A 24,725-nucleotide genomic window follows, 5' to 3' on the forward strand; every position below is an offset into this window, starting at 1 on the left:
CTTCTACTTATTCTGTTCACTCTTTCTTTAAAATGTGGTGCTTTGTTTTACATATTCCCTAATAATGGTATTTGGATTACTTATTTCATCAGAACAGATACTGTGTCATTTCCTGGTATGAGATACAGTGAGCTGTAAAATAGTCTTGCAAAACTAATATATCTATATCTATCTATGTGTTTCTGTCCAAAAAACGAAAGAATATAAATACCACATAGAGCTCGAGAAATCTGAAAAGAAGCATTGACGCTTTTTCTTAAGCTTTTCTTTAGTCTTCAAAATTACATTTACAAACACTACCCACAATTGTATCACAACAACATTTTGTAGCATTTCTGCTACTGCAAGAGACCTAAGAAATCCCACAGCTTAATAACAATTTTAAATATTAGGTTGCTTCCCACAGCAAGGTTTTGGTACTTATTTCTTTCAGAGAGTCTCAACAAGTCATGTTTGATAGCAGGGGAGAAAAGATGCATTGTATGTCTGATGTTGAAATAAAATGCACCCCAATTTCTTCTAATTAGAGATTTCTTCTAAGCAATGAGATGTTATGGATTACAGTGTTGCCTTTCATCCTTTTTATGTTTTTGCTTTTTATATAAATACCTGACTCTTATTTGACTGTTGCTGAATTCTTGGCATCAGTGACAGTTTGGTAGCCAGAGGCCTTGAGTGAAAAATTTTTCCACTTTTGTGGATTTTATCAAGTGGTCCAGTAGAAGACATTACCTCTTCCTGGAAATGTTATTTCTCTTGTAAAGTAGGCAGATGTTGAAATAAAAATATTTTGTTTCCTGATTTTGAATTTTCCTCTTTTCTGTTTCATTGTATGACCCATTTTCTTTGTTATGACTCAGGAAGCAAAGTTGCGTTGTGTGTTCTTTACATGATTGTTGTCCTTTTATGTTTTTATTACATCCCCTTTTATTCCTTCAGTATCTTGAAGAAGCAATTACATACTTAAGAGCAAGAGGGGCTTTTTTTAATACCCATTTGCTTTTCATCATGCTCTCTCAAATTGGTTCTGATTCTGCAGTGTCTTTCAAGATTAAATAGTCAAAGAAATACTTAACATTGTAAGTGATTTTTTTTTTTACAGTGTCATTATTAATTTCCAGGTAGATTAAACTATATGGAAGTCTAGCAAAATGCTTAAATAATATTTATTTTTAGTTTTATGCTTCTTATATTGGAGGTATTGCAAAGAGTAGTGTTACTTTTTTCTAGTATTTTGGAATTTTGTTGTGAAGTGTTAGGACGAGCAAATATAGTATACATAACAACTTCTTTGAATAGTCTCTTATACTTATCTGAGTGTAGGGGATCTGAGAAGGAGAAATATATTTGTGTTATTTGAGGAGAGAGGTGCAAAGCACCACTGGTCTCTCTTCTGTATCTTTTAGTTGAAAATCCAAAGCATGCGTTAGAAACTATTACTGTGTTTTACATTTTCTGTGTTTAAAGATCAGTTGAGTTTGTTTAAAGAAAAAGACAAATAAAAACCTTAGTGTTTTTGCAATTTTCTTCCAGGGTTCTAGATTTTATGAAAATGAACTTAAGAAAGATCAACAAGTTAACCAACGAATTGAAAAAATGATGCAGATAAAAGAGAAAATTACAACACAACAGCTCTTGAAAGCACAGCTGCAGGTACTGATGTTCTAAAGAGTTTTGGAGTAAATGGTGAATGTTACGTTTTGGTTTGTTTATTGCATTAAATTTTAGTGGTGTTAAATAAGCACTATGTTAACTATCATTGGATGTTAGTCATGAAGTGCACAATGTTTTGATGATGTAATCTTATTAAAAACTTCCTAGAAGAAAAAACTGTAAAATCACTCAGAAGTGTTCCATAAGTGAGTAAAATGAAGCAAGGTTGTTCCTGCTATTTTAAGTCTGATTAGTTTAAAGGGATGTAATTATGGTTTATGTAGAAGTTTTATTGAATACCTTGTTAAAAAGTATCATCAGTCTTGAATTTGCTTTCTGTTTTTATAAAATACACATATTTGTGTTCAGTGGCCTGCAATGGGGTGAGGGAGATCACAATTGTAAACTCTTCTGGGTATAATTTATTCCTTATTTATGCTAATTGGTGAAAAATTCGTCATGGGAAGCAGTCACAAGGAATAAAAGTGGCTTGAATTAGAAAGACAAAGAGACAATTTCTCTTCTCAGCTGCTTATGATAGATGATGGTGTCCAAAGTACTACTGCGTATGAAGGGTTGTTAAAAGAAAACGATGTCACCAAGGTTGCACACTAAACATTCTTAGGTGCAACAGAACCTAAGTTGCTTGTAGAAACTTAGATGCTTTCCTTTTTCACTTGTACTGTGATTCAGTCTTTAATTATATGATTGCTTGCTATTTTTCCCTAACAGGATTCTTGCTTCCTTCTGTGCACAGTGTAGGAAGAGTTCACTGACTGGGCAATTACTCAATATTTACTGTTGTCCTCATTGCTCAATCGGTGACCCTAAGCTTTATTTGTTGTACACTAGTCTAATCGAGCTTTGAATGCAGGATTACTTAATTCCTTATAGTCTTTTCTATTTTGTACATTACATAGTGTGAATTATTTAAATGATTCTTGCATTACTCCAGGAAAGTTGAGTAATGTGTTTGTTCTCTAAATCAGGAGCTGAAGCACATAAAGATTAAACACATCCATTAATTTGAATGCTGTTGTGAGGATTACAGGAAAGAAACACCAGGCTTTGGTGTTTTACAGATTTGCAAGTCACTTCTGTAAATTAGATGCCAGTGTCTCAAATTTGTGCTTGCAATTACCAAGTACCTCTGAAAAGTTTGTTATAAGCCTATATGCCATAGCTGGTTGTAGTTAGTCTTTAATGTGGATCAGTTATGTCTTTGCTTGTCCATTTTTTGCGTTTGTTTTTTTTTATTTGGTGTTTGATGGGGTTTTTTTGTTTGGGTTTTTTTTTTTTTTAGTTTTCTGAAGCAGCTTTTAAGTCATTTAATTATGAAAAAATATACTTCCATTTCTATCCTGACTTCAGCACAGAACTCTTAATTTAACAGAAAGCAGTCTGTCTTATAAAGTGAATGACATAGATCATATCCAATTAGTGTATGGTTATGTAATTGGAGAGTATATAGTGAAAACCAACACATTTTAATTGCTTTGACTACTCTCATCCTGTCTTTTTCTGAACTTGATTTACTGATGTTGCAACATATCTTCTTTCAACGTTTTTGTAAAAGTTACTTTCTAAAGAAGGAAAAGGAAGCTTCAAAATAGGCAAATTCTTTCATGTGGATCTTCCTGGGACATAGAGTTTTAAACTCCGTGTTTGAAATTCATGCCACTGGCTCAAATAGCAGTTATCTTTATTTCTGGTGGAGTAACTGTTAAGTCAGCTGTCCTACTGCATGAGAACTGTCAGTAGAGGGGGCCAACATGCACACTGTCTGGCTGATTTTAGATCTCTTCTGATATAAAAACATCTCAAAATCCTGGATTTTGGTTCCATGCTCTGGAACCATTGCAGATAAGCTCTGGTTCATGGTTGTTGTTGCCCGTATTTCTTCATCACAAGTTCTGACCTTTTTGCTCTCTTTTCTGCTTTTTCTTAATCTGTACTATCCAGAATTTGCCTTTTATGTCCCACATCTCCAGATCGCCCTCAATCCTCTTTCCAAAGCAGTCCTTGTGTATGCCCTTAGAGTCCCCACTGAAGTCCCCAGTGTCCTGCCCCAGCCAGTCTTTATCTGTCCACATCTGATATCTTAAATGCCACTCTCTTTTCCTGCCCCTTACCAGCCAGCTGCTCTTCCCCAGGACGTTATCTCCAGCTTTAAGTTTGCACTATTGTTTGTCCTGTTTTTTTAATATGTGCTATGTGTTTTTTAATCAACTTCTCTAGGTCTTCAGGTAAGGATATAACCAGATCTCATTACCTCCTTTCTTCTTTATTGTGGTTGTCTATCAAGTTCTTTAACTGTTCTTTTTTTAGTATTACCTTCTGTTATACAATGAGAGAATTTGTTCTAAAATTTGTAAGTGGCAGATAGTCCAGAATTACAAAGTTATCCTTGTATCAACTTATATCTCATCTGCAGGTCATGGCTTGTTTGTAGGATAGTTAGAAGGTCAGATACTGCTTGCTAAGCTGGTAGTGGTTTCAGTGCTGTAATGCAAAAACAAACAAACAAAAAAAATCCCCAGTTCCTGGATTTCTTGGGCAAAATCGTGGTTACGTGGTGGAAACAGTAGTATAAATAAAATGTAGAATCTGCAATGTATTGCTGTATGTCTCACCACTAGAGTGTATTCCTTGGTTTGTGCCAAGGAATTTGTGAGGGTATTTCTCATATTTTTCCAGGGTTCCTTAGAAGGCTGTCTTTGCAAAAGGACACTCACCACTGCTGATTTTGCAAATATTGGAGATTAGAAAATACTTGTAAATCTTCTTAAATTTTCATTTATAAATATTGCTTTGGGATCTTTTTTATTTGTTGTGGGTTTTTTTTTTAAATAATCTAAAATGTGAAAGGTAGTTTGAAGTTTTCCTAATTAATATAATTGGGTTTTTTTGAGGGAAATTATATGTTGTTACAGCATTGTGTAACTCAGTTTTTGAAAACTTTTCTGTAACAGACTTAGGTTATCCTAACAAAGTAGAGTAGAATTGCTTGAAGTTCAGCAGTAGTTAATAATACTTATAAAAGTATCCAGCCACTACTAGATTTGTAAACTATTGTACTGATCTTTGCAATTTTTATCCATGTGGATTTTATCCCAGATGTTTATTCTGTATATAGTTACTGTTGTCTTAAAATTGTATCACTCTTACCTCTTCAACTTGTCAGATGCTTTTATAAAAACGAGATTTTGGATAATCTTTTCTGTTTTACTTGGACAAAGAAATTTAAGATTAAGAGCGATTACTCTTTAAATTTTCCAGAAGTTGCTATTATCAAAATTAGAAGTCTAATTACTGTGTGTGCTTTTTTTTTTTTTTTTGTGTGTCACTCTAGAAATAAAAAAACTTAGTGTCTATTTTTATCCTCAAAGGAAAATTGAAAGCAGCTTTAAAAACTTGTCAGGCTGGCTTGCCTCTAGGAATTGTTCCATAACTTTCTTTCTCTTACTAAGGAAATAGTAATTCTAAGGAAATACTAAGGAAATTGCAGATGCTCAGAATTCTCCAAGTACATTTGGGTCTGTTTTGGTTTGACATATTACTTGTATCAGTTGCTTTTGCTGAAAAGTCATTGTTCTGTATTTCTGACGAGTTTAATATAGTTTTACATCATTCTTTACGTGATGTTAGCTGATCAATAAGTATCATGTTAGAAATACATTTAAGGACAAAAAGCAAAAAGGAATTTTTTATAAATTTAATAAAATTAAATACAGAAGTTTATATAACTAGAGAAGTGATTGACGGAATTAATAAATTCAGCAGTGTCAGCTTGAGAGTAACTTGAAAACTGTCTGTATAGTTTAGAATAAGGATGCTTTTCATGATTATAGCATGACTTAAACCTTTGCTGTGTTAGTAGTAGTAATGTGTAATGAAATTCCCCGCTGTTTTGTTGTTTGAAAGGCTTTACTCTTGTGCTTTTAATTTCCATATACCAGTTTTCTTGGTCTCAGGGAGCAATACTGTGCTCTGCTGTATGGAATAGCCTGTTTGAGACCCCATTCTAGCCTTTCACTCCTGGAATCAACTTGGAATGAAACAGAAGAGGCTTCGATAGTCATTAATCAGCACTTTAGTTATAACATTCATAGCCAGTTGCCTTGATTCACGTCTCTTCAGCTTAAAAAATGGTGCTTGGAATAAGGTTTTTGTGGTTTTTATTAAGGATCTCTAAAGGGGAAAAAAGAGAAAAACTGTCTTCAAGTAACCAAGCAAATTGCACATAAGCATGCCTTTTCAGGACCATAAACCTGTTGCAGTCAATCCAGAGACATTTCTGTAATGGTACCTTGATGTTATGAATCTCTGTGTGTCCTTGTGCTTGCAAGCAAAATGGATCTTTCACTGCTTGCATTTCTTGAGCTCTTATTATGCCTAATTATTGTGGGTTTTTTTTTGCTAGCAGTAGCAATGTTTTGTTAGGTAAACAGAAGTTAGCATAGTTGTTAGTGTGGTTGCATGATCATAGTTTGATAAGACTTTAAAAAATATATATATTTTAATATGTCTATATGTGTGTGTGTATGTGTGTGTGTATATATGTAGTATGGTGTGGTACTGCCAACATAGTCATGTTAAAATTAGACCTTAAAAATTACCTGTCAAATAATCCACTTATGCTTTTTGGTGACACTCATAGTTCACACTTCATTCATGGTTGAAAGATACATTGTAAATGAGCACATATCTGCAGGTCTTTTGGTAAAAGAATGAAAGCAAATTAAGCAGAATTGAAATATTTTGTGAAGAAATGTGTTTGCTTGGCCTCTGATTCATGTCATCATGGAGCTGACAAAGTGGGAGTTCTGCTCAGTCTGCTAGAAGACAATACATCTAACTTATTTCCTATGTAAAGGCTTTTCTTTAAAAGTTCACTTTGCAGTTTGCTAACAATCCAGGCTTACATGATATGAATACCTGGTAAGAAACATTGAGGAATTTTGTGAAGTTGTCTGCTAAGCAGTAAATTGACCTGTTCGTTTGGGACCTTGTTTCTGACAAGAAAAGATAGATGGATCAGCCTTGTTTGCTGTTGGTCTTCTCTTCATCTGTTTAGGGCTATTTTCTTAAGAGTAGTAGCTTAATTTAGGAGTGTTGAAATTATCTCAGAGCATGTTTTCAGTTCTTTTAGATAACCTGTATCACAGTAGCTAAAACTGCATATTCAGTGGTTTTACAAAGTTTCTGTTTGAATCAGGATGATGTGTCTTTTTTTTTTTTTTTTTCTTCCCACATAGGTAGGTTTCTGTTGTTGGGTTAATTTTTTTCACTGGCTTTAGGAGATTTTTTTTTGTGCCATTTGCTACAGCAGTGTTCTCTCTCAGAGCAGGTTTCATCAGCAACTTGGTTCATTTTTTTTGTTGGTGCTGGTTTGGTGGGGTTTGAGTTTTTATAACTGTATGCCAGACGCATTTATATTTTTAGGGTCATCTATACTGCTGCATGTCTGCCAGGTCAATAGTTTTTTGATTATTGGTTTATTCTGTTGAGGTGGACAAACTTGTGATAGAACTGGAGCAGAGCCGTAACCTTAACAATACAATTGTACACATTGACATGGATGCCTTCTATGCAGCTGTGGAAATGAGAGACAATCCAGCGCTGAAGGAAAAGCCTATAGCAGTGGGATCAATGAGTATGTTGGTAAGGCTGAATATCAAGCTAATACAGAAATCAATTGTGTGAATCTGAAGCCTGATATATCATACAGTAATAACATAGTATAATGATACTGTTATATGGAGAAATTTTATAAGTGTGGAAAGAATAACAAAAAACCCAGACACACATCTGTTCTTAGGCTACAGCACATAAGCTGGATTTTATTTTTCAGTAATAAGTGTCCTGATGAAAGTTTAAGGGATGTAAACAGATTGAAAGGTTGAAAGGAGGGAGAGAATGCATGTAAACTCTCAACCTTGTCTGTCTTTTTTGCTTGGAGATACGTGATTAGAATTTGATTATTTAAACTATAGTTCAAGAAAAACTTGATTACTGAACATTAAACTTATTTCTCTCCTAAGTCTACCTCAAATTACCATGCTAGGAGGTTTGGTGTACGTGCAGCCATGCCTGGATTTATTGCTAAAAAGCTATGTCCACATCTAACTATAGTACCATTAAACTTTGAAAAATACGGCAAAGTGAGTAAAGAGGTAAGTCTGACAGTTCTTTCTAGCCAGAAGTAAATGTACTTGTTTTTAGACTATAAATACATCAATTCTAAATAATACAAAAAGTGGTAGTTTAAATATTAAACTGTTCTGTGAAGTGGCTTTGAACCTAAGTTAGACAAAATGTTGGTGCTTTTGGGTGAGGAGATCAAAAAGCATTCACTCATCTTGCCATTTTAATGAAGTCAGCGGGGATACTGATAGAAATTTTCAAATCTGTGTATTGAGCTAATGATACCACTCAAGCATTATTATTACTAAAACTTCAAAACCGTGGAGCATAATCTAATTACTGGGAAGCTGCAAGCGAATAGGAAACATCGACATAATAATTTCATACAATGTGTAATTATAATTTTGAATGCTAATGACTGGAGAGAGAAACAAAGAGCAAAACATTAGGGAGAAAAGAAATCACATTATGGTTTTTTTCACTTAGTGCCAGGATAAATATTTAGGATATCAGCAATCCTGGTTTTTTTTGGTTTTTTTTGTTTTTTTTTTTAGTTTTTGTTTTTTAAAAAAGAAAGAAAGAAAGAAAGAAAAGAGTATTTTCTAAGCATTAAATCAGACTGGTGCATGCACAGGTCTCCTGACTTCAATAAAATTATGCCAAGATTTATTTATTTATTTTTATGAAACCTCAATCGCTTCATAGAAATGAACTAATTTTATTCTTACTTGATTTTTCTCACTTCTATTGTAAAAACATACATAAATGTGAGTATTTCAGAGTGGGTTTGAAGTTGTTAAGGATCTGGGATATAACGATACGGGTTTTATTTGTTGTTTGGGTAAAATAGTAAATGTTCAGATTGGTCTGTTTTTTTTAGTTATGTTTTCCTCTTGCGATTTGGATTGAAAATATTCAAATTAATTTCATTTTGTCATTAAAAGTTGAGCAGTGAATCCCCTTTTTAATCAGTTTCAGAAGCATGAAGTGCACGTAAACCAGTGTTGTGGTATCTAAGAATCTGACCAAATCTGATAGAGAAAACATGAGGCAGTCGAATTTTCCTCCTTGTTTAAAAAAAAATATAAAAAGAGAAATAAAAGAGGAACAGAGGTAGAGATTTTATTTTGACCATTTAGTTTATTTTGTTGCCTTTTGGGAAGGTGTGCTTTTCACTAGTGATTATATAACAAGTTTTGCCTGTGGTATTAACCAGTGTTCTAAATCATTTGCTATAACTTGTAATTCAAAATTTAGGTGGTTGTTTTTTTAACCTTTTTTAACCTTTGTGTATGTTATGTCTGATACCGAATCCACATAAAGGTGCATCAGCTTATGTGCTCTGTTGAGTTTGCAGGTTCCAGCATTTTATTATGCATTGTCTGTGAACCTAGTGCTTGTAGAATCCTTATGCACGGATCTTAGTGACCTCTACAGTAAAATACACTGCTCAAAATCTGTCCAGAACTCACTTATTATTGACATCTTGTTGCTTGTGAGAAAAAGAATATTAGTATTCACCAATAGTAATAAATAATTTTTTCTGTAAATATCTTTGATATTGATTAGCCATCTTGATGTTTCAGAGTACAATTGGTTACCTCGTAATTGTATGTAAGATCTACTCATAGAGCAAAAAGGCTTTTAACTTTCCCTATATGTTTATTAAGGTTAGAGAAATACTGACTGAATACGATCCGAATTTTATGCCCATGGGCCTAGATGAAGCCTACCTAAATATAACAGAGCACTTGGAGGAACGACTGAACTGGCCTGAAGATAAGAGAAGATTCCTTTTTAACACAGACAGCAGTAGTGAAAAAGGTAAGCAAATTACAGTCTTTTTATGTGGTCACTCGACAACAAGGGCACAGATGGTTTCTTTTGGGGATGCTTGGTAGAATGATGATGGTACTAAATTGTGGTTGCAATTTAAGCTTTATTTTCTTAACAGGAAATTATGATGAGTATAACACAGAATTTATAATTAGAATGGCACAGGATTTCTACAAGCAGAATCAATGTAGTACAATTTATAGAATTTTATAACACAACTCATGGTTTCTGATCACCCGGGCCTTCTGCAGATCAGGTCAGATTGGTTTGCTGTATCGATATGACAAACCTAATCTAGATTCAAAAATGATGTAAAAGAATGTGAATCAGTCCTCCATCCTCGGAGGGAGCAGACGATAGTGGAGGTGGTCTTGGGCACCAGGGTCCCAGTCTTGCTGTCAAGAAGCAGCTCTGGTGCTGCTTGGCCCTCAGGACTTGTAACTGGTTTTACTGACAGTGCTCTGGATACAGTTACATTTCCTTGTTCTCTGGTGGGGTCATCCACAACACTGGGTTTGCCGGGTGTCTTGGACCTCTAAAGCCAGCATGAGAGGGAGTAATCAGCCTGGCTCCCAGGGACCTTGAGCCCAGCAGGGAGAGGAAGAAGAAATTTGGTTTGTGTACTCGGTACACAGGACCTTCAGGGCATGATAATGAGGGGAGAGGGAACGAATATGTGACCAGCTCAGTACCAGAGAATGGTGCTTGCCTTAGAAAAAGGCATTAGCTATGCTAACCACATTACCAGGGATTGGGAGCAGAGGGTAATAGTCACACACACGTATAATATAAGCTCCAGACAAGTTGCAGCTGCTTAAAGCATAGATACACAAGTCCTAGCATAATTCGTCCTCCCATATACTCTCTAGCTCCTCTTTGTCGGTTTACAGGTTAACTTCCTCTACTACTCACCTGTGCACAGAAGGTATGCTACTACTGCTGCTGCTGCTGCCTTGGAGGATTTACTTTTTTTTACCTTGAGTACAATGTGTACTCGGACTACAGAACTGAATTGTGTGGTGTTATTTTTCGTTCACAATTCAATGTGATAATGTTACGAATAAGTAGCAATAATCTAATGACTTAAGGAGGTGTAGAATAAATAAATTTACTGTTATAAATATTTGTATTTAACAAAGGTATTTCCTAAAATAATGTAGTGAGTTCTGTATGTCAGAAATGTGGTAATTCATATACAAAGGCAGTATGTGGTTACATGACTATTTTGTGAGACTAAAAATGTATAAATTAATGAGGACTGCAGGAGTTACAGGAATGCTTAAGGTATGACGGGGATTTTACTTGGCTCTAGAAGATGGGGTTGGAACCACATCTACAGCTGTATCCCCAGTTGGGAGTAACACATTTGACATCTTTATTCTTCTGAAACACAAACAAGTACTCGGAATGTGGAACTATTACAGCAAAATTTGTAGAGTCAGACAAAGGGCTGCTGATATTACTTGTTCTGCCATGACTGCAATTGAAAACAAGATGACCAGGCTGATCATTCTAAAACGAGATATTCCAGAACCCTAATTTTCTTTGGAGAATATTGAAGAGACTTTTGCAAAAGATTGTTTCCACAAAAAAGGGGAGCATCTGGCCTTCACTCTGATATGAAACAAAAATACTGCCAGAAATTTGACATTTTTCTGCTGCTACAGCCACAGGCTATTAAACCTTGTTGCTTTTCTGGAATTTATGTCCAGATTCCTAGCCAATTATTGTAGTCTCAGCCACGCTCAGATCATACTAAGAACAAAGCAGTATTGACTCTCCTTCTTTAGACAAAAAAGCAGTGCAGTTGTTTGGGCTAAATATATATGGGGTTTTTTTTTCCAAACAGAAAAGAAATAAAACTGCTAATGAACTCTCTTGAGCCACTGCATAAGAAAATCAATAAAGTGTATGTATTATACAGATAGATTAATTGTGTTTCTGTTTAATGTAGATAAAGATGATATAAATAAGTCTGCCAGATGTAGTGAAGATGGATATTCTTCTTCACCAGTACTGTTTGAAGACAACACACCTCTGATGGATAACCACTCTGAACAAAGAGATCAGTCAGTGGAAAATTCAGTTGTCTTTGGAACTTCTGCAGAGGAAGTTGTGAAGGAAATTCGCTTTAGGATTGAGCAGAAAACTCAACTGACTGCTAGCGCAGGTATTCAGACACATGTGAATGATAATAATGCTTTGTATTTCCACAATGTCTTCCACTCTAATTTCAGAGAGCGTTAATTAAGAAAGCAGCATTGCCATAGCATTCTTGTGCTGCAGAGAAATATGCTTTCTTGGCAAGTCTGCAACAACTGTGACTTTCAAAAGATGTTTCAAAAGATGTTATGGCTATCAAAGCCACTGCCGTTTTTAGGTTTTTTTTAAGAATTATAAACAGTCATGTAATCTATTGGCTGCTTCTTGAAATATAAGGAGTGTGGAAGAATGACTGCTGTGCTCAGGATCTAACCTTGGTACTGGTGGTGGTTGTTTTAGTGCTTCGTGTAAATTGCTTTCCTAGGCCAGTGGTCATAATGAAATCTGGCACAGGTTGCTAAATTGCTGTTAGTTTGAATAGCAGATCCATACTGTTAAGTATTTCTAACAATTCTCCACATCGATCCTTGCCTACGGCAATATCAAAATTCATTGAGAAGCTAGCTTTCAGAGAGGTAAGTATGTGTTGAAGATAAAGTATTCACTAGCTTTTTATTGTTTATAATTGAAGCTACATCTTTTGACTAAAGGCAACATACCTAGGTCTCAACTGTTTCAATAATAATCTGGGTTAAGTCACTAAAAAAAAAAAGAGTATGTCTGTAGCCACTTAGTTTGGATGCCATCTGAACTGCTTTGTGAAAAACATTGGTGAGGGATCAGGGAGTGCTGAGCTTTGTGAAGTAGATGTGGAAGGCCGTGGAATGTGTTGAATGTAAGCAAAGGTAAAGCAACAGCTACTAGGGAGAAGCAGGATGAGACCTCCCATGTGTATGTTATCTCTTAAGTGGTAGCAAAATAATTTTGTTATGCTGAAATTTTGTCTTCTGAAGGATAAGTTAGTGGTTAGAAAACAGACATGGCTTTTGTTAGTTCCACCTGGGTTTTAAGCCCCAAAATGCAAAACAGTTGGAAGGCTCATTAAAAAAATACTGATAATCAACAATAAATATCTATCATCTTGAATAATACACTATATTGGTAAGCACATAAAAATTTAGACCACTAGGGCTTTAGCGCAGAATAATTCTACCTTTCTTACTAATTCAATTCCAGACTCATTTGTAAAAAAAGTTACTTTGGTAGAAAAGAGCAATCCCTCCTTGTCTCTACCAGTGTCAGTGAAATATATATGTATTTTTAAGTAAGTACTTAACAATGGTAGCCCACAAAATTTAGTAATTTTCTCAAAAGTATTTTAGTCTTTTTGCTGAAATAAAGGGAAAAAATATCTCCTTCTCATTGAGAGTCAGTTATAACTGCTGTTCTAAGCATTTCCGTTTGTGTTGCAATAATCAACACAGTGAGAGTCTTTTAATATCGGTGTGGCAAATTGAAGACTGACAAATCTCCCAGTGTAAATTCATTTTCAACACGGCCAAAATAACAAACCAGATACTTGTGTGCAGCCCGAGTTGCAGCTTCCCAAAGTTGCAAAAACATATCTCAGTCTGGTCAGATCACAGTCTTATACTCTGAATACTAAACAAATCACAACGCCACTTGGATTTGATCTGATGCGTCACAGTGCTGGGAAGAGAAAGAAGGCACAGTAAACTAAGTAAGAAGGTGAGAGAAAAAGAGGTAGTGGGACAAAAGGAAAAAAAAAATTGCCACTGCAATGGTGCACAGCTGTTCCTCTGCAAAATGCAGACCATCCAGCAGCAATTCTTCACGAACACAGCAGTCAGGTGCTGGTGGTGGAGCAGTGCCTACTGCTGCTCCTTCCACCACTCTGCGGGAGCCACCCAGGACAGTAAGCCCATCTGCAGGTGAGGTAGAGGGGGCAGGTAGATATTTAATATCTACCACATGTGTTCATGTTCTGATGTGTCTATTATAAAATGTTTTTGCACAATTGTAACAAACCTGATTATCAGTCATCCTCATTCTTTTGCTTATGTTTAGTCTTTGCTAATGTGGAGGCTACTCTTGTGCTTTTAAATATTGCACAGTTGGAATTAAATATCCTTTCATAGCTTTTAAAAATATGGGGTTTGTTTGTTTGTTTTTAAGGAATAGCACCGAATACAATGTTAGCAAAAATGTGCAGTGATCGTAATAAACCTAATGGGCAGTATAGGATTGCTCCTGAGAGACAAGCAGTGCTAGACTTCCTAAAGGATTTGCCAATTAGAAAGGTAAGAGATACCATGACATTTACTATGCAATCATATATGTTTCTTCTGTTCTAAAAGAAAGATTTCTACTGGTAATCTGCCCAGTTCAGTTTAAATTGATTTTAGTTTTGGATCTACAAATGGAAAGTTTCCAATATAATGATACTTACTCCTTTTCAGGTGCCAGGTGTAGGAAAAGTAACAGAGAAGATGTTAAAAGCCCTTGGAATTGTGACTTGCTCGGAACTTTACCAGCAGAGGGCACTGCTTTCTCTTATTTTTTCAGAAGCATCTTGGCGTAATTTCTTGGATATTTCACTTGGTTTGGGTTCAACACATTTGGAAAAGTATGTTTTGGTTTTTTTGTCCTGCATTTATGTTTTGTTAAATCTTTTCTTGTCTGTTATATACTGTACTTCTAGAGACAAAGAAATATTATAAAAATGTGGCTTTTAAAATATATCTTAAAGATCTTTGATACCTGTTATTTTTATGCTTATAGGTAAGATACAGACAACAGCCAAATGTGAAAGAACAAAAGTCTTTTTGTAATATATGAAATCAAAAAATTCTGTCAGAGAAGTTGTGCATAGGTCTGTATCAAGTAATCGAGTCAGTATCATTTAGTACAACCTCGTAACTACTAAATTCATTACGCTAGCTAGAGTGATGAATTATCCTAAGCACAGGTGTTCAGTCATGTTTCTTCTATAAAAACAATATAAATTCATTGGGTTTTCTAATTATTTACTGATTGTCATGAAAAGCTCATTGGTATACCAACTTCTGGTGGTAGATTCTCATATTTCTAATGAAAATAAGAAAAATTTCTGTCTCTCCTGTTATGTTTATATACATATTTATTATAGCAACTCATGAATTTGCTGGAATAGAATATTTTTATATCCTTCTTCACATCTGTTCCTTTAAGGTTTGTACTGCTTTAATAGCTTTTTAGCCTCCTTTGGGAGGGGGGAAGTTGGTCTTACCTGTGAATACATCTTTTCAGTAATGTGCATAATTTCTAAGCCTATCCTGGATACAAATATGGACCGCTTGTTCTTAAAAAAACCCATAACATCCTACTATTCGTGTAACCAAGAGTCTAAATTTAGAAGCGAGTCCTTTCTTTTAAATATACCTTCCTTAAATATCCTTCTTACCAAAATGCTGGACTTCTGTTAAAAATGGATTGACAATTATTTTGTTTCATTAGGAATTCTAGAGTCCCTTAGGTACTTCTGAAAGACCTATTCTTTATTATTTCTACTTTTCTGACAGCAATAGATCTTCCATTTTTTCCATTTGGCTACAAAATAACGTGTAAAGCTATCAGTTTGTACACCAGTAATATGCTAGCACAAACCTTGTGGTAGTGGGTATTTTTTCCTTTTCAGGAGTATTTTGACTTGAAACAAAATATGCGGTAAGATTGACTTTGTGAAGGTGACTTGATAAAAGATAAAAGGTAGTTTTCCAAATATTGATGCTGTTAAGATAATGCAACCTCAAATGATCCTTTAATAATTGGTGCACTCTCTCCCCTTGTTCACTCTGTTTAGGTGTTACACAGTTTGGCAAATCTCCCAGTATGTAACCCCAACCCAGTAGGAGCATTTCAAATACAGAGATTATCATCCTCAAGGGGAACACAGTTTTAATAGTGTTGACTAAGAAATTTGTTTCTTGTTTTTGTTTTAATTAGTACCAACTTGATTTCAGTGATTTTAGTGAGGAGGAAGCAAGCCTTTACCATATCAATACCTGAGTCCTTAGTAATGTTTTCCATTATGGTCGTTGTGTTTGATGATCTTCTTTTAGGAAAATCTGATAGTAAATTTGTTATTTCCAATACTTGTAAGGAAGAAGGACCTAAAAAAAAAAATGCTCTTAGGAACTCATTATATGCAGAAGAGTTGTTAAAGGATGTTCAGTTAAAATGAGAAAGAAAGGAAGAAAGAAAGGAAGAAAGAAAGGAAGAAAGAAAGGAAGAAGCCTTAAGACATCACTTTTAACATGGGCAGTAATTTATACAGAAAGCAAACTAATTCCTAAGATACCTAAGATAAACAAATATATACAGTATGATCGGGATTGTAATAGCAATGCTTCACAGTTGTAGCTGGTGAGACACCATAGGATTTGTAATTCTTATATGAGCAGGGAGTCTTGTTATTTGTTTGGGTTTTTTACAAGCTGTTTATTTTGTTGCTGTCTGTGGCTGATCTATGTCTTTACTTCACCTACAGGATTTAATTTTTTTTAAAAAAACATTCTCTATTTTGTGCTTTCTTAAACTTGTTGTACAAGATTTGTGGAAAAAGTTAACATCCAAATTTTATAGAAGAGGCTATTGCTAGTTAGTGAAGCATAATTGGTTGACTCAGAGCTTACTGAAAAGATAGCAGTTCTAGGTAAAGTGAGTATAATCAATTGTTTTTCTTTTCAAAGGGATGGAGAAAGAAAAAGTATGAGCACTGAAAGGTATGCTTCTTTAATATTGAAAAATAGGTTAATCACTAAACCTACTTAACGCTGAGTAGTGTATAGTTTTCTTAGTCATATAATTCTATATTTATATGCGTTAAGAAATACATATAAAACAAGCTTGCTAAATCAAGTTCAGACTTTCATTTTTTTTCCCCTTGGCTTCAGAATATTATGGAGGTGCTTCTGTCAGTTTTATGTATTCTCTTTTCTCATCATCCGCTTCTCCTACTGCCTTTAATGCATCAAAGTGGTCTTTGAGTCATAATATATGATGGAAATATGTAAGGGCTTGAATTTTGTTTTTAATCTGTTCAAGCTTAATGTCAGTATCCATCTAGTATCCTGCAGTCGCTTGCATAGCAAGAGTAGCATTAGGTAAACATGCAAAGCGGACAATAATTTTGCATGCTTAACTAAAATTGGTTACATTTCCAAATGTCTAAGTAAATTTTAACAGTGTAAGGTTTCTTAAGAAGGTGTTGTATGTTATTTCCCAAAGGTTTTTTTTTAAAAGGAAATACTCCCAGGAGAATCTGTGGAGTGCTGTAATAGTTATCCCTACCCATGTGTTGTATGTTCCTAGAAAAAAAAAATAAGAAAAAGTGATTCTTCCTATTGATACTTAATAGTTGTGGGCAGTTTAAGTAAGGCCTATAAGGTTTAGCACCACCAGAAGTAAGAAATTTAGGCTGTAGTCTGGTACTGGTTTGAAGGCAGACAGATAATCTAGGTGGCCTATTTTACCTTTCTGCCTTTCCTTCCTCCTTCTTTTTACCCTAAGGGTAACTTTTAGACCAGAAATGTCAGTGGTCTGCTGAGATCATGAATCTAGTTTATATGAGAGAAGAGATGAACCTGAACTACCTTCCTGTCCCTGCTGCCCTGCTTTGGGCTTTTACAGCTTCCCAATTACTGCAGCATTGCAGTGCTGTAAATCACTGCAGTGTTGTGAGGATAACACTAGTTATTCCTTGGATAATTGCATGGAACCCACAGGTGGATATTCATCCAGTTAGTTTGGCAACATGCAAACATTTTTGTATGTAAATGGGAATGTAAATCATAATAGAGTATAGCTTTTCAATACAGTCCTGTAAACCTGAAAATAACTTAAGAGATGTGAAAGACAGTGTAACTATAGGAACTTTGCATTCATAAATATAAAGTCTGGCATGAAACAATAGATCTGTGAGACCTTTCCAAAAGTTTCTGGCAGCTGTAAGTTTTGGTTCCCACTTCTCTTAAAACCACTACTAACTGAAGGTTGCCTTTCCTCTTATGTTATTACTAAAATCTAGATGCATAGCAACAAAAAAAACCCCAAACCTGCAATTCTAGCAAAGGCAGTTAGCAACATTTTTGTCAGAAAGATAGTTTTTAGTCTTTTAAGGCTAGAAATAATTATCCTAGCTGGCTTTTTTTTCTTAGCATCTGCATTATTTATTTCTTATATTTGGCTCTGATGTTGTTTCTAATCCTTTCTTTCTTCTGATGTTACACAGCACTGTGCAAAGGAGATTACATACAAATAACTTGGCTGGCTCCATGAATTCAGTTGGTGTTAGTATTCTCTCTTGCAGATATTTAAGCATTAATGACTTTAAATCTGATACATTTTCAAATAGCGCATGAAAGTTTGAAAGCCAAATTATTTCATTATTTGAAGGGCTTTACAGACATTTTGGAACACATAAACGTGCACAAATCTTTCTGTGTGTTGCTCATAACTCTGTTCACCTTTTGAAGTAAACACTTAAACCTATGTAATCTTCTTCTGATGTAGTTTTGTGTAACTGTACAAACGTACTTTTAGATGGCAACCACTGAACAAATTTTAGAATGCATACTGAAAAAAGATCATATCTTTATCTTAGAACATTCAGTGAAATAAACAAAGTGGAAGACCAATATAGCTTGTGTCGAGAACTCTGCAGAGATCTTGCTGAAGAGCTACAGAAAGAGGGACTGAAGGTATTTATATTATTCTCTTTTTACTTGCAAAAAGACAACATTTAGCACTCAAATTTATTAAATGCAGCATTAGCCTGAATGCTTTCAGCAGCACTATACCATGCAATCTATCTTCAGAATTCTCCATTCTTTAACTTACAGATGTTTAGAATTATTAATGCAGCATTTTGATATTGTTCAGGGGTCTATCTAGTAGTATGTGTGAAAAAAAATAAACTAATTATTCATGTTATTTAGCATTTTATGCTCAAAGCAGGGTTCATAAATGAATGATAGTGCTGGTCGTTTATGAGCTGTGCTTTGGTCAGTTATGTACTACTGAATATATTTAAAACACTGTGTTTCTCTTCTGTATTCATAGAGCATCCAGTCAATAGCCAGTAGTGTAGTTTAAGAAGTTCACATGTCCTGAATTTGCTGACAAGTTAGTCGTATCATTTAGTGGTATGAGCGGTAGGAACAGTCCCTGTATACCTTCTCCCCAAATTTCTGTTCACGCTTTCTATGGAGGTCTTTATGGTAAAGCAAGGAGTAACGTTCAAGACCTAAAAGAAGGTTGAAAGGGAAATCATCAGTGAAGAAGGACAAAGGGATAAGCTTACATAGGCAGCAGAACAAAAGAAGTGCCATTTACTTATGTTTGGATGGATGCTGTAAATCACACAAATGTTTTGGAAGGTGTTGGCAGAGAAATATCTGTGCCAAACACGGATGTCATGTGTGGCTCTGATAGCACCATATAGGAGGAAGGATGTTTTCAACAAATCCTTAACTGGATATCACTTAACACATCCTTAGTAGTTTCCCCAGCAAATTTAAGATATTTGGCATTGAAAGTTTCCAAGTAAGGAAATAAATTTTGTACATAGGGTAGAAGTTGTGACTGTAGCCAGAGTGTGAAATTTATTGAACGTGCACTGGTAGCAAGTGGTCTGCTGGGAATCAGAGCCAAATGACCCGCTTTAGAGAGTTTGACTTTGGCAGCAATTTAGGAGCAAATGCAGAATCTTGCAGACAAGTTCTTGGCAGTGCCCCTTGCTGTAGACAAATAAGCACACAGTCCTGGCTATGGCTTTAGGGCCCTCATATAGATGCTATTTAATAATTGTTTCTGTGCTGCATATGGCATGCTTATTTTTTCTTTCTTTTATTTTCTTCTAGGGTAAAACTGTTACCTTGAAGCTAAAGAATGTGAACTTTGAAGTAAAAACAAGAGCTTCAACTGTGCTGTCTTCTGTTTCTACTGAGGAGGAAATATTTGCTGTTGCTAAAGACTTGTTAGGAACAGAAATTGACAGTGTTGCTCCTCACCCTTTACGGATAAGACTTATGGGTAAAAATATTTCAAACTCATTCTTCCTTTTCAGAGTTGGATCTTATAGTGTATCGTAGCAATAGATTATACTCTGAAATAAAGTCAATATAAATGGATTTATCCCTTCTCCGCTACCCTGGTAGTTTTTGAATGTGAAGCAGGCCTGGACTGCTGAGTAGTGACTCAGGAATATTTTACTAATTGAAGTTGTATAACATTTGTCCTACCACCTGCTAGCCCTGGAACAACATACACATTGGCGTGACAGTAGAATCTTAATGTATAGCAGTGCTTAATTCTGCTGCCTTAGAAGAGCTTTAAAATCTGCTTTGTGCCACAGTAACAGCTAGTTTCTGTTCGCAACTTCGTTTAGAAACAAATGCTTTATAGATTTGAAGATGCTATGTTCTGCAAGAAATTTGAAAATTCATGTCAAAAGTAAACCTGATTTCAAGACCCATGTGCTTCAGGTGTTTAAACATTCTGCTTCAATCATTCAGTGATACATAAAACTTATCTGTCTACGGTATGAGAATGCACTAAAGAAAAAAATATTTTGGTTGGGAAACTTCATGCAAAACTCTCTTTCAGACTGAATTCTGTATAACTTTGTTAAGTTTATAGCCTCATGTTATGGTGCAATAAGTTAAAACTGTATGGATATTGAAATTAATAATAAGGTTGGGCAAGTGTTTAGTTCTGATAAAATTATGTGGATATTGTGATTGTTTGTTAGAATTTGCAGGTAGTATAGCTTCCGTTGAGAGATAAAATGCTCCTTTATTGAGTGGATGTATACCACAAAAGTTGTTAACAAAGAATTGGTATCAAGTTGTCATAAAATTGGTATTATAAGTTTGTTTTTCATCATTAGGTGTACGAGTATCGGGATTTCTGAGTGAAGAAGAGAAGAAGTACCAACAAAAAAGCATTATGAGTTTCTTAAAATCAGGAAAAGAAATTGGTTTTCTTAGGCTTCAGGCAGGGAAGTCCAACCAAGAATATTTAACAAAAAATTCAGAAGCATCTCCGAGAGGGAGTTTTTTTGATAAAAAGCGAGCTGCAAGGCAACTAAACAGTGAGAATCTTTCTGCAAATGAAACTGTGGGTAAACAGGTCTTTCACGATGGGAAATCATCAGCAAATTTTGTGGAGAAAACAAAGAAAGTCACAAACTTAAAGAATTCTAATGTGTGTAAGATCTTCACCTGCCCTGTTTGCTTTGAAGAGCAAAGCAGCGATAATTTGGAAGAGCTTAATAGGCATATTGATGAGTGCCTTAATGGGACTTCTGTTAAAGATACTATGGAAATACCCAAGAATCACAATTCAAGAGAAAACACACTTAACTTTCTTCCAGTGTTTAAAAATGAAAATGTTGATGAATGTAAAAAAAATAAAACACACGAATTAGCAGGAACAGACCAGTCTGCAAGTACATGTGACAACTCTACTAGCAATAGCACAGGAAAAGTCACTCCTACAATATCTAGTAAGCCTCACAGAGAAAGACAGCCTAGCAATCTCATTGATCTTGCTAGGAATGTGTGTATAACACCGTGTCTGTTGCCCAAAACAATTTCACAAGACAATGAAGACCAAAAAGACCAAAAGACTGGCTATACAGAAGGAGCTGCTTCATCCTGTTTCTTTGAAGCCAAAGAAGACATTGTTCTTGTTTGTCCAGTTTGTAACTCTGAACAGAAAACCACCAGTCTTGTGTCATTTAACAAACATGTGGATGTCTGCTTAAATAAAGGCCTTATCCAGGAACTGATAGAAAAAAATGATTTTCCTACTAAGACTTATAATACGGAAAACTCAAATAGAGTTGGTGAGTAGGTACATTAAGATATATTTGATTATTCAAGTTATCTGCTGTAATTTGGTAATGGTATACTTTGAACTTTTCAGAGCTTTGAGATTTTTGCAGAAAGTTCATTTGAGTAAGGCCTGTGTAAGAGGAGACATATTTCTTTAAAAAATACATAATCAGTTTTAATGACAAACTAGATGTGTGAATGTGATGGCAGTTACACAGTGCATTCTCATTTGCCACAATGGCAATACAGGAATTACTGCTCATTCCTGTAAATTGCATCTTTGCTGCCTCCAGCCATGTTCAGAAAGTTGCCTGTAAGGCCACTGAGGTATAAGTGAAAATCAAGGAAAACATCTTCAACCTGGATTATTTCAGAGATTTGGTTGATGGAAAAGTTCCATTTTGTAATATGGTGGCAGAGACCAAGAGGTAGTGAACTAAAGCATGAAGGCAGGAACTTGCCAGCCTGTCTTACATCTAATAAAATACATGACATAACTGCATCAGTAACATGTCAAACCAGAAGCATATTTACTCAAGTAGTTTCTCTTTTTGAACACAAGACTTAGCATATGAATCTTTTAAACAGAAAAATTTATAAGCAGTACTGTTGTTACACATGCAAACAGGCTTTGTTTGATATGAAAAACTTCCTGGTGGCAAAGTTTCTTTTTCCTCGTGCAGGATAAAAAAAATTAAATATATATTTTTCAACAAACACCTTGAAAATCAGCTATATTATGCTGTAAGATTTCTGAAAAGTACGAGGTCCAAATTGATCTCTTCGAGTTCAATAAAATAAGGGCTTCTTGGTTTTTCTCTTTTAAAAATGTTGATACATGCTGTAGTACTCAAACTGCAGACAAAAATGTTATCTTAAAAAAAAAAAACTCAAAAAAAAAAGGAAAGAAAAACATTACCCCAAACCATGCTTCTAAAAATTCTGCCATGTATGTAATTTCTGAAGCATTCTTTCTAAAATAATGATTTTGGCTGTTTCCATTACTTTTCAGGTTTAAGCAGAGGACAGCAATGCACAAATCAAGGAACAAAAAGGTAAGGGTTTTCTGGAAACTTGAGTACGCGACTCGCTTTAAAATAATGAAGTTTAGAAAAATATTCAGGGTTGTAGAGGTTGTGTAGGTGTGCGTTACATATTTTAAACTGACTATTTTTTTTTCTTCCTTTAACTTTAGGTCTGGAACAGCAACTTCACAGTCAGTATCAAAAAAGGCCAAGTCAAGCAATTCCAAGCATACAATTGAAATGTTTTTTAAATGACTGTGTAGCAACATATTCTATATGAAGTATTTCATAGTGTTTTATGACTGCAAATTAATTTAGCATTGGTGGTAGACTGGACTCAGGTGCCTGTCACTTTGGAGCCATTGCACGCCTGTGTGAAAAAAAGGTGATTTGTTTCTGAGAATGAAGATTTGCTAGCACTTCAACTTTGTTTATATTGGACATTTGGAACTTTGTGAGAATCACGAGCAGTCTCACGAATTCTTTCTGCTGTTGGAGAAACAGAACAGGGAGATCAGAGCTGCCATTAAGCAAGCCTGTAGGGCAAGCTCCCCAGAAAGCTAGAATCATTAGCTAGGGTGCCACGCTGTGCTTACTGAAGGCCCTTTTCCCTCACCTGATCTGCTGTCTTCTCTGTGTTGGTTGTGTGGGTTGTGGTAGCCATAGTAGCTCAGGCTGACACTTCCTTTGACAACTCAACACCAAATTTAATTGTGGTATTACCTGTGTCATAAGAAAGAAAAGCTGATTGACCTCGCAGTTCCAAAGGAGAAGGAATTTGAAGCATGAGCATGCTTTCATCGTTGTCACTGCAAATGACTTCAGTAAGAGGTGATGGACCAGCCCTAACCAGTGACTTCAGTGATTTAAAAAATTTTAAACCTGTTGATGAGGGGATTCTTCCAAACAGTGTTTGATCCTTGGTCTTTCCAAAGAGACTGAGAATTTCATTTTTCTTTGCAGTTGTGAAACTGTTACCAGTCAGTAGCACTAATTTACTCTAAATAAAAGGTCTTGTGGTGCAATAATAATATGAATTATATGTAGATATGCAAGATGCTGAACCTTTTCACTGTTTACCTATCTTTCTCTTTAAAATTATTTTTTATCTATGAAAAAACAATATTTTATGAGTGCGTATGTGGATAAAAAACATTATAAAGTACAAATATTTAAATGACGCTCTTTAAATTTTTTCTGTTCCCACCAAATTGCTTAACTGTAGATATTTTACTATAATTAAATATTTATCTTGTAAATAATTTATGATGACAGAGTATTTCTTAAGTTATACAAACAATGTCAAACCCTGTATGAAATGTAAACTGCTCTTTAATTGCAGAATCTTTATAAAAAAGGGGCTACTATAGAAGCATCTGGTTTTGTTGTTTAATTATATTGAAGTACTTAGGGACTTGCTTGTTTTTTAAACAAACAAACATGTACCTGCTATGTTTTAGATGCCTAGGCTAAGTCCAGAATGTGCTTTTTTTGTTTGCAAATTTGCTGGAATGATTTCACCATCTCTACCTGCTCATTTGTTTGCCACATGTCACTGTACCTGCAGCCTGCCATTTGAATTCATGTCGGTGCTCCCTTATCTGCTTTGGACCAAATCAGCTGGACTAGTTTAGACTATGTAAGCTGAATCAGTTGAGTTTTTCTAAACTACGTCAGTGAGCATTCAGCATGCACTGTTCTGCTGATAGAAGTGGGAGCTGGAAACTTTTGGTAGGAAAGACATGAAAGCAACTGAGGAAACAATGACCTAATCTACCACTACCATTTAGAAAGTGAATACCTTTCCCTTTATTAGTTTGTGTCTGTCTAATTCAATAAAGTGTAGACTCTACCTATTATCTTGTCATTGTGTGTATTTCTTTAAAACGTGTGGTTTTATGTATGTACTACTTAGCAAAAAGTAAACTATTGTAGGTACTTGAACAAAGGAAGTTATTTTGGCTTAGTGTTAGAAGTTGTCTTACTACCTGTTTAAAACAAAGTGTCAGAGTTATCTGAGTGTCATGAAGCTAAAGTCATGGACTAGGTTAGGCTTAATGCAGAAATTAAACTCACAGTACGATTCTAAAGCCAGAAATGTCTGTGTTTTGAGATGTATGTA

General features: G+C 35.1%; 1 protein-coding gene across 4 annotated transcripts in view; it reads left to right on the plus strand.

The window, feature by feature from the left end:
- Window positions 1-23,865, plus strand: part of POLK (DNA polymerase kappa) — a 36,362-nt gene extending 12,497 nt beyond the window's left edge. For 3 of the 4 annotated variants that reach the window (XM_054054480.1, XM_054054481.1, XM_054054482.1), the window contains exons 3-15: window positions 1,534-1,653; window positions 7,165-7,317; window positions 7,698-7,829; window positions 9,471-9,624; window positions 11,591-11,806; window positions 13,876-14,000; window positions 14,160-14,326; window positions 16,431-16,463; window positions 18,344-18,440; window positions 19,602-19,773; window positions 20,630-21,589; window positions 22,591-22,633; window positions 22,774-23,865. In XM_054054480.1, coding sequence (XP_053910455.1) covers window positions 1,534-1,653; window positions 7,165-7,317; window positions 7,698-7,829; window positions 9,471-9,624; window positions 11,591-11,806; window positions 13,876-14,000; window positions 14,160-14,326; window positions 16,431-16,463; window positions 18,344-18,440; window positions 19,602-19,773; window positions 20,630-21,589; window positions 22,591-22,633; window positions 22,774-22,858 — 2,457 coding nt within the window. In that variant the 3' untranslated portion in view covers window positions 22,859-23,865. The remainder of the gene's footprint in view (window positions 1-1,533; window positions 1,654-7,164; window positions 7,318-7,697; window positions 7,830-9,470; window positions 9,625-11,590; window positions 11,807-13,875; window positions 14,001-14,159; window positions 14,327-16,430; window positions 16,464-18,343; window positions 18,441-19,601; window positions 19,774-20,629; window positions 21,590-22,590; window positions 22,634-22,773) is intronic. The other variant, XM_054054483.1, reaches the window with a different exon arrangement.
- The last annotated feature ends 860 nt before the right edge of the window (window positions 23,866-24,725 follow it).

Source organism: Cuculus canorus, chromosome Z (genome assembly GCF_017976375.1).
Source record: "Cuculus canorus isolate bCucCan1 chromosome Z, bCucCan1.pri, whole genome shotgun sequence".
NCBI lineage: Eukaryota > Metazoa > Chordata > Aves > Cuculiformes > Cuculidae > Cuculus > Cuculus canorus.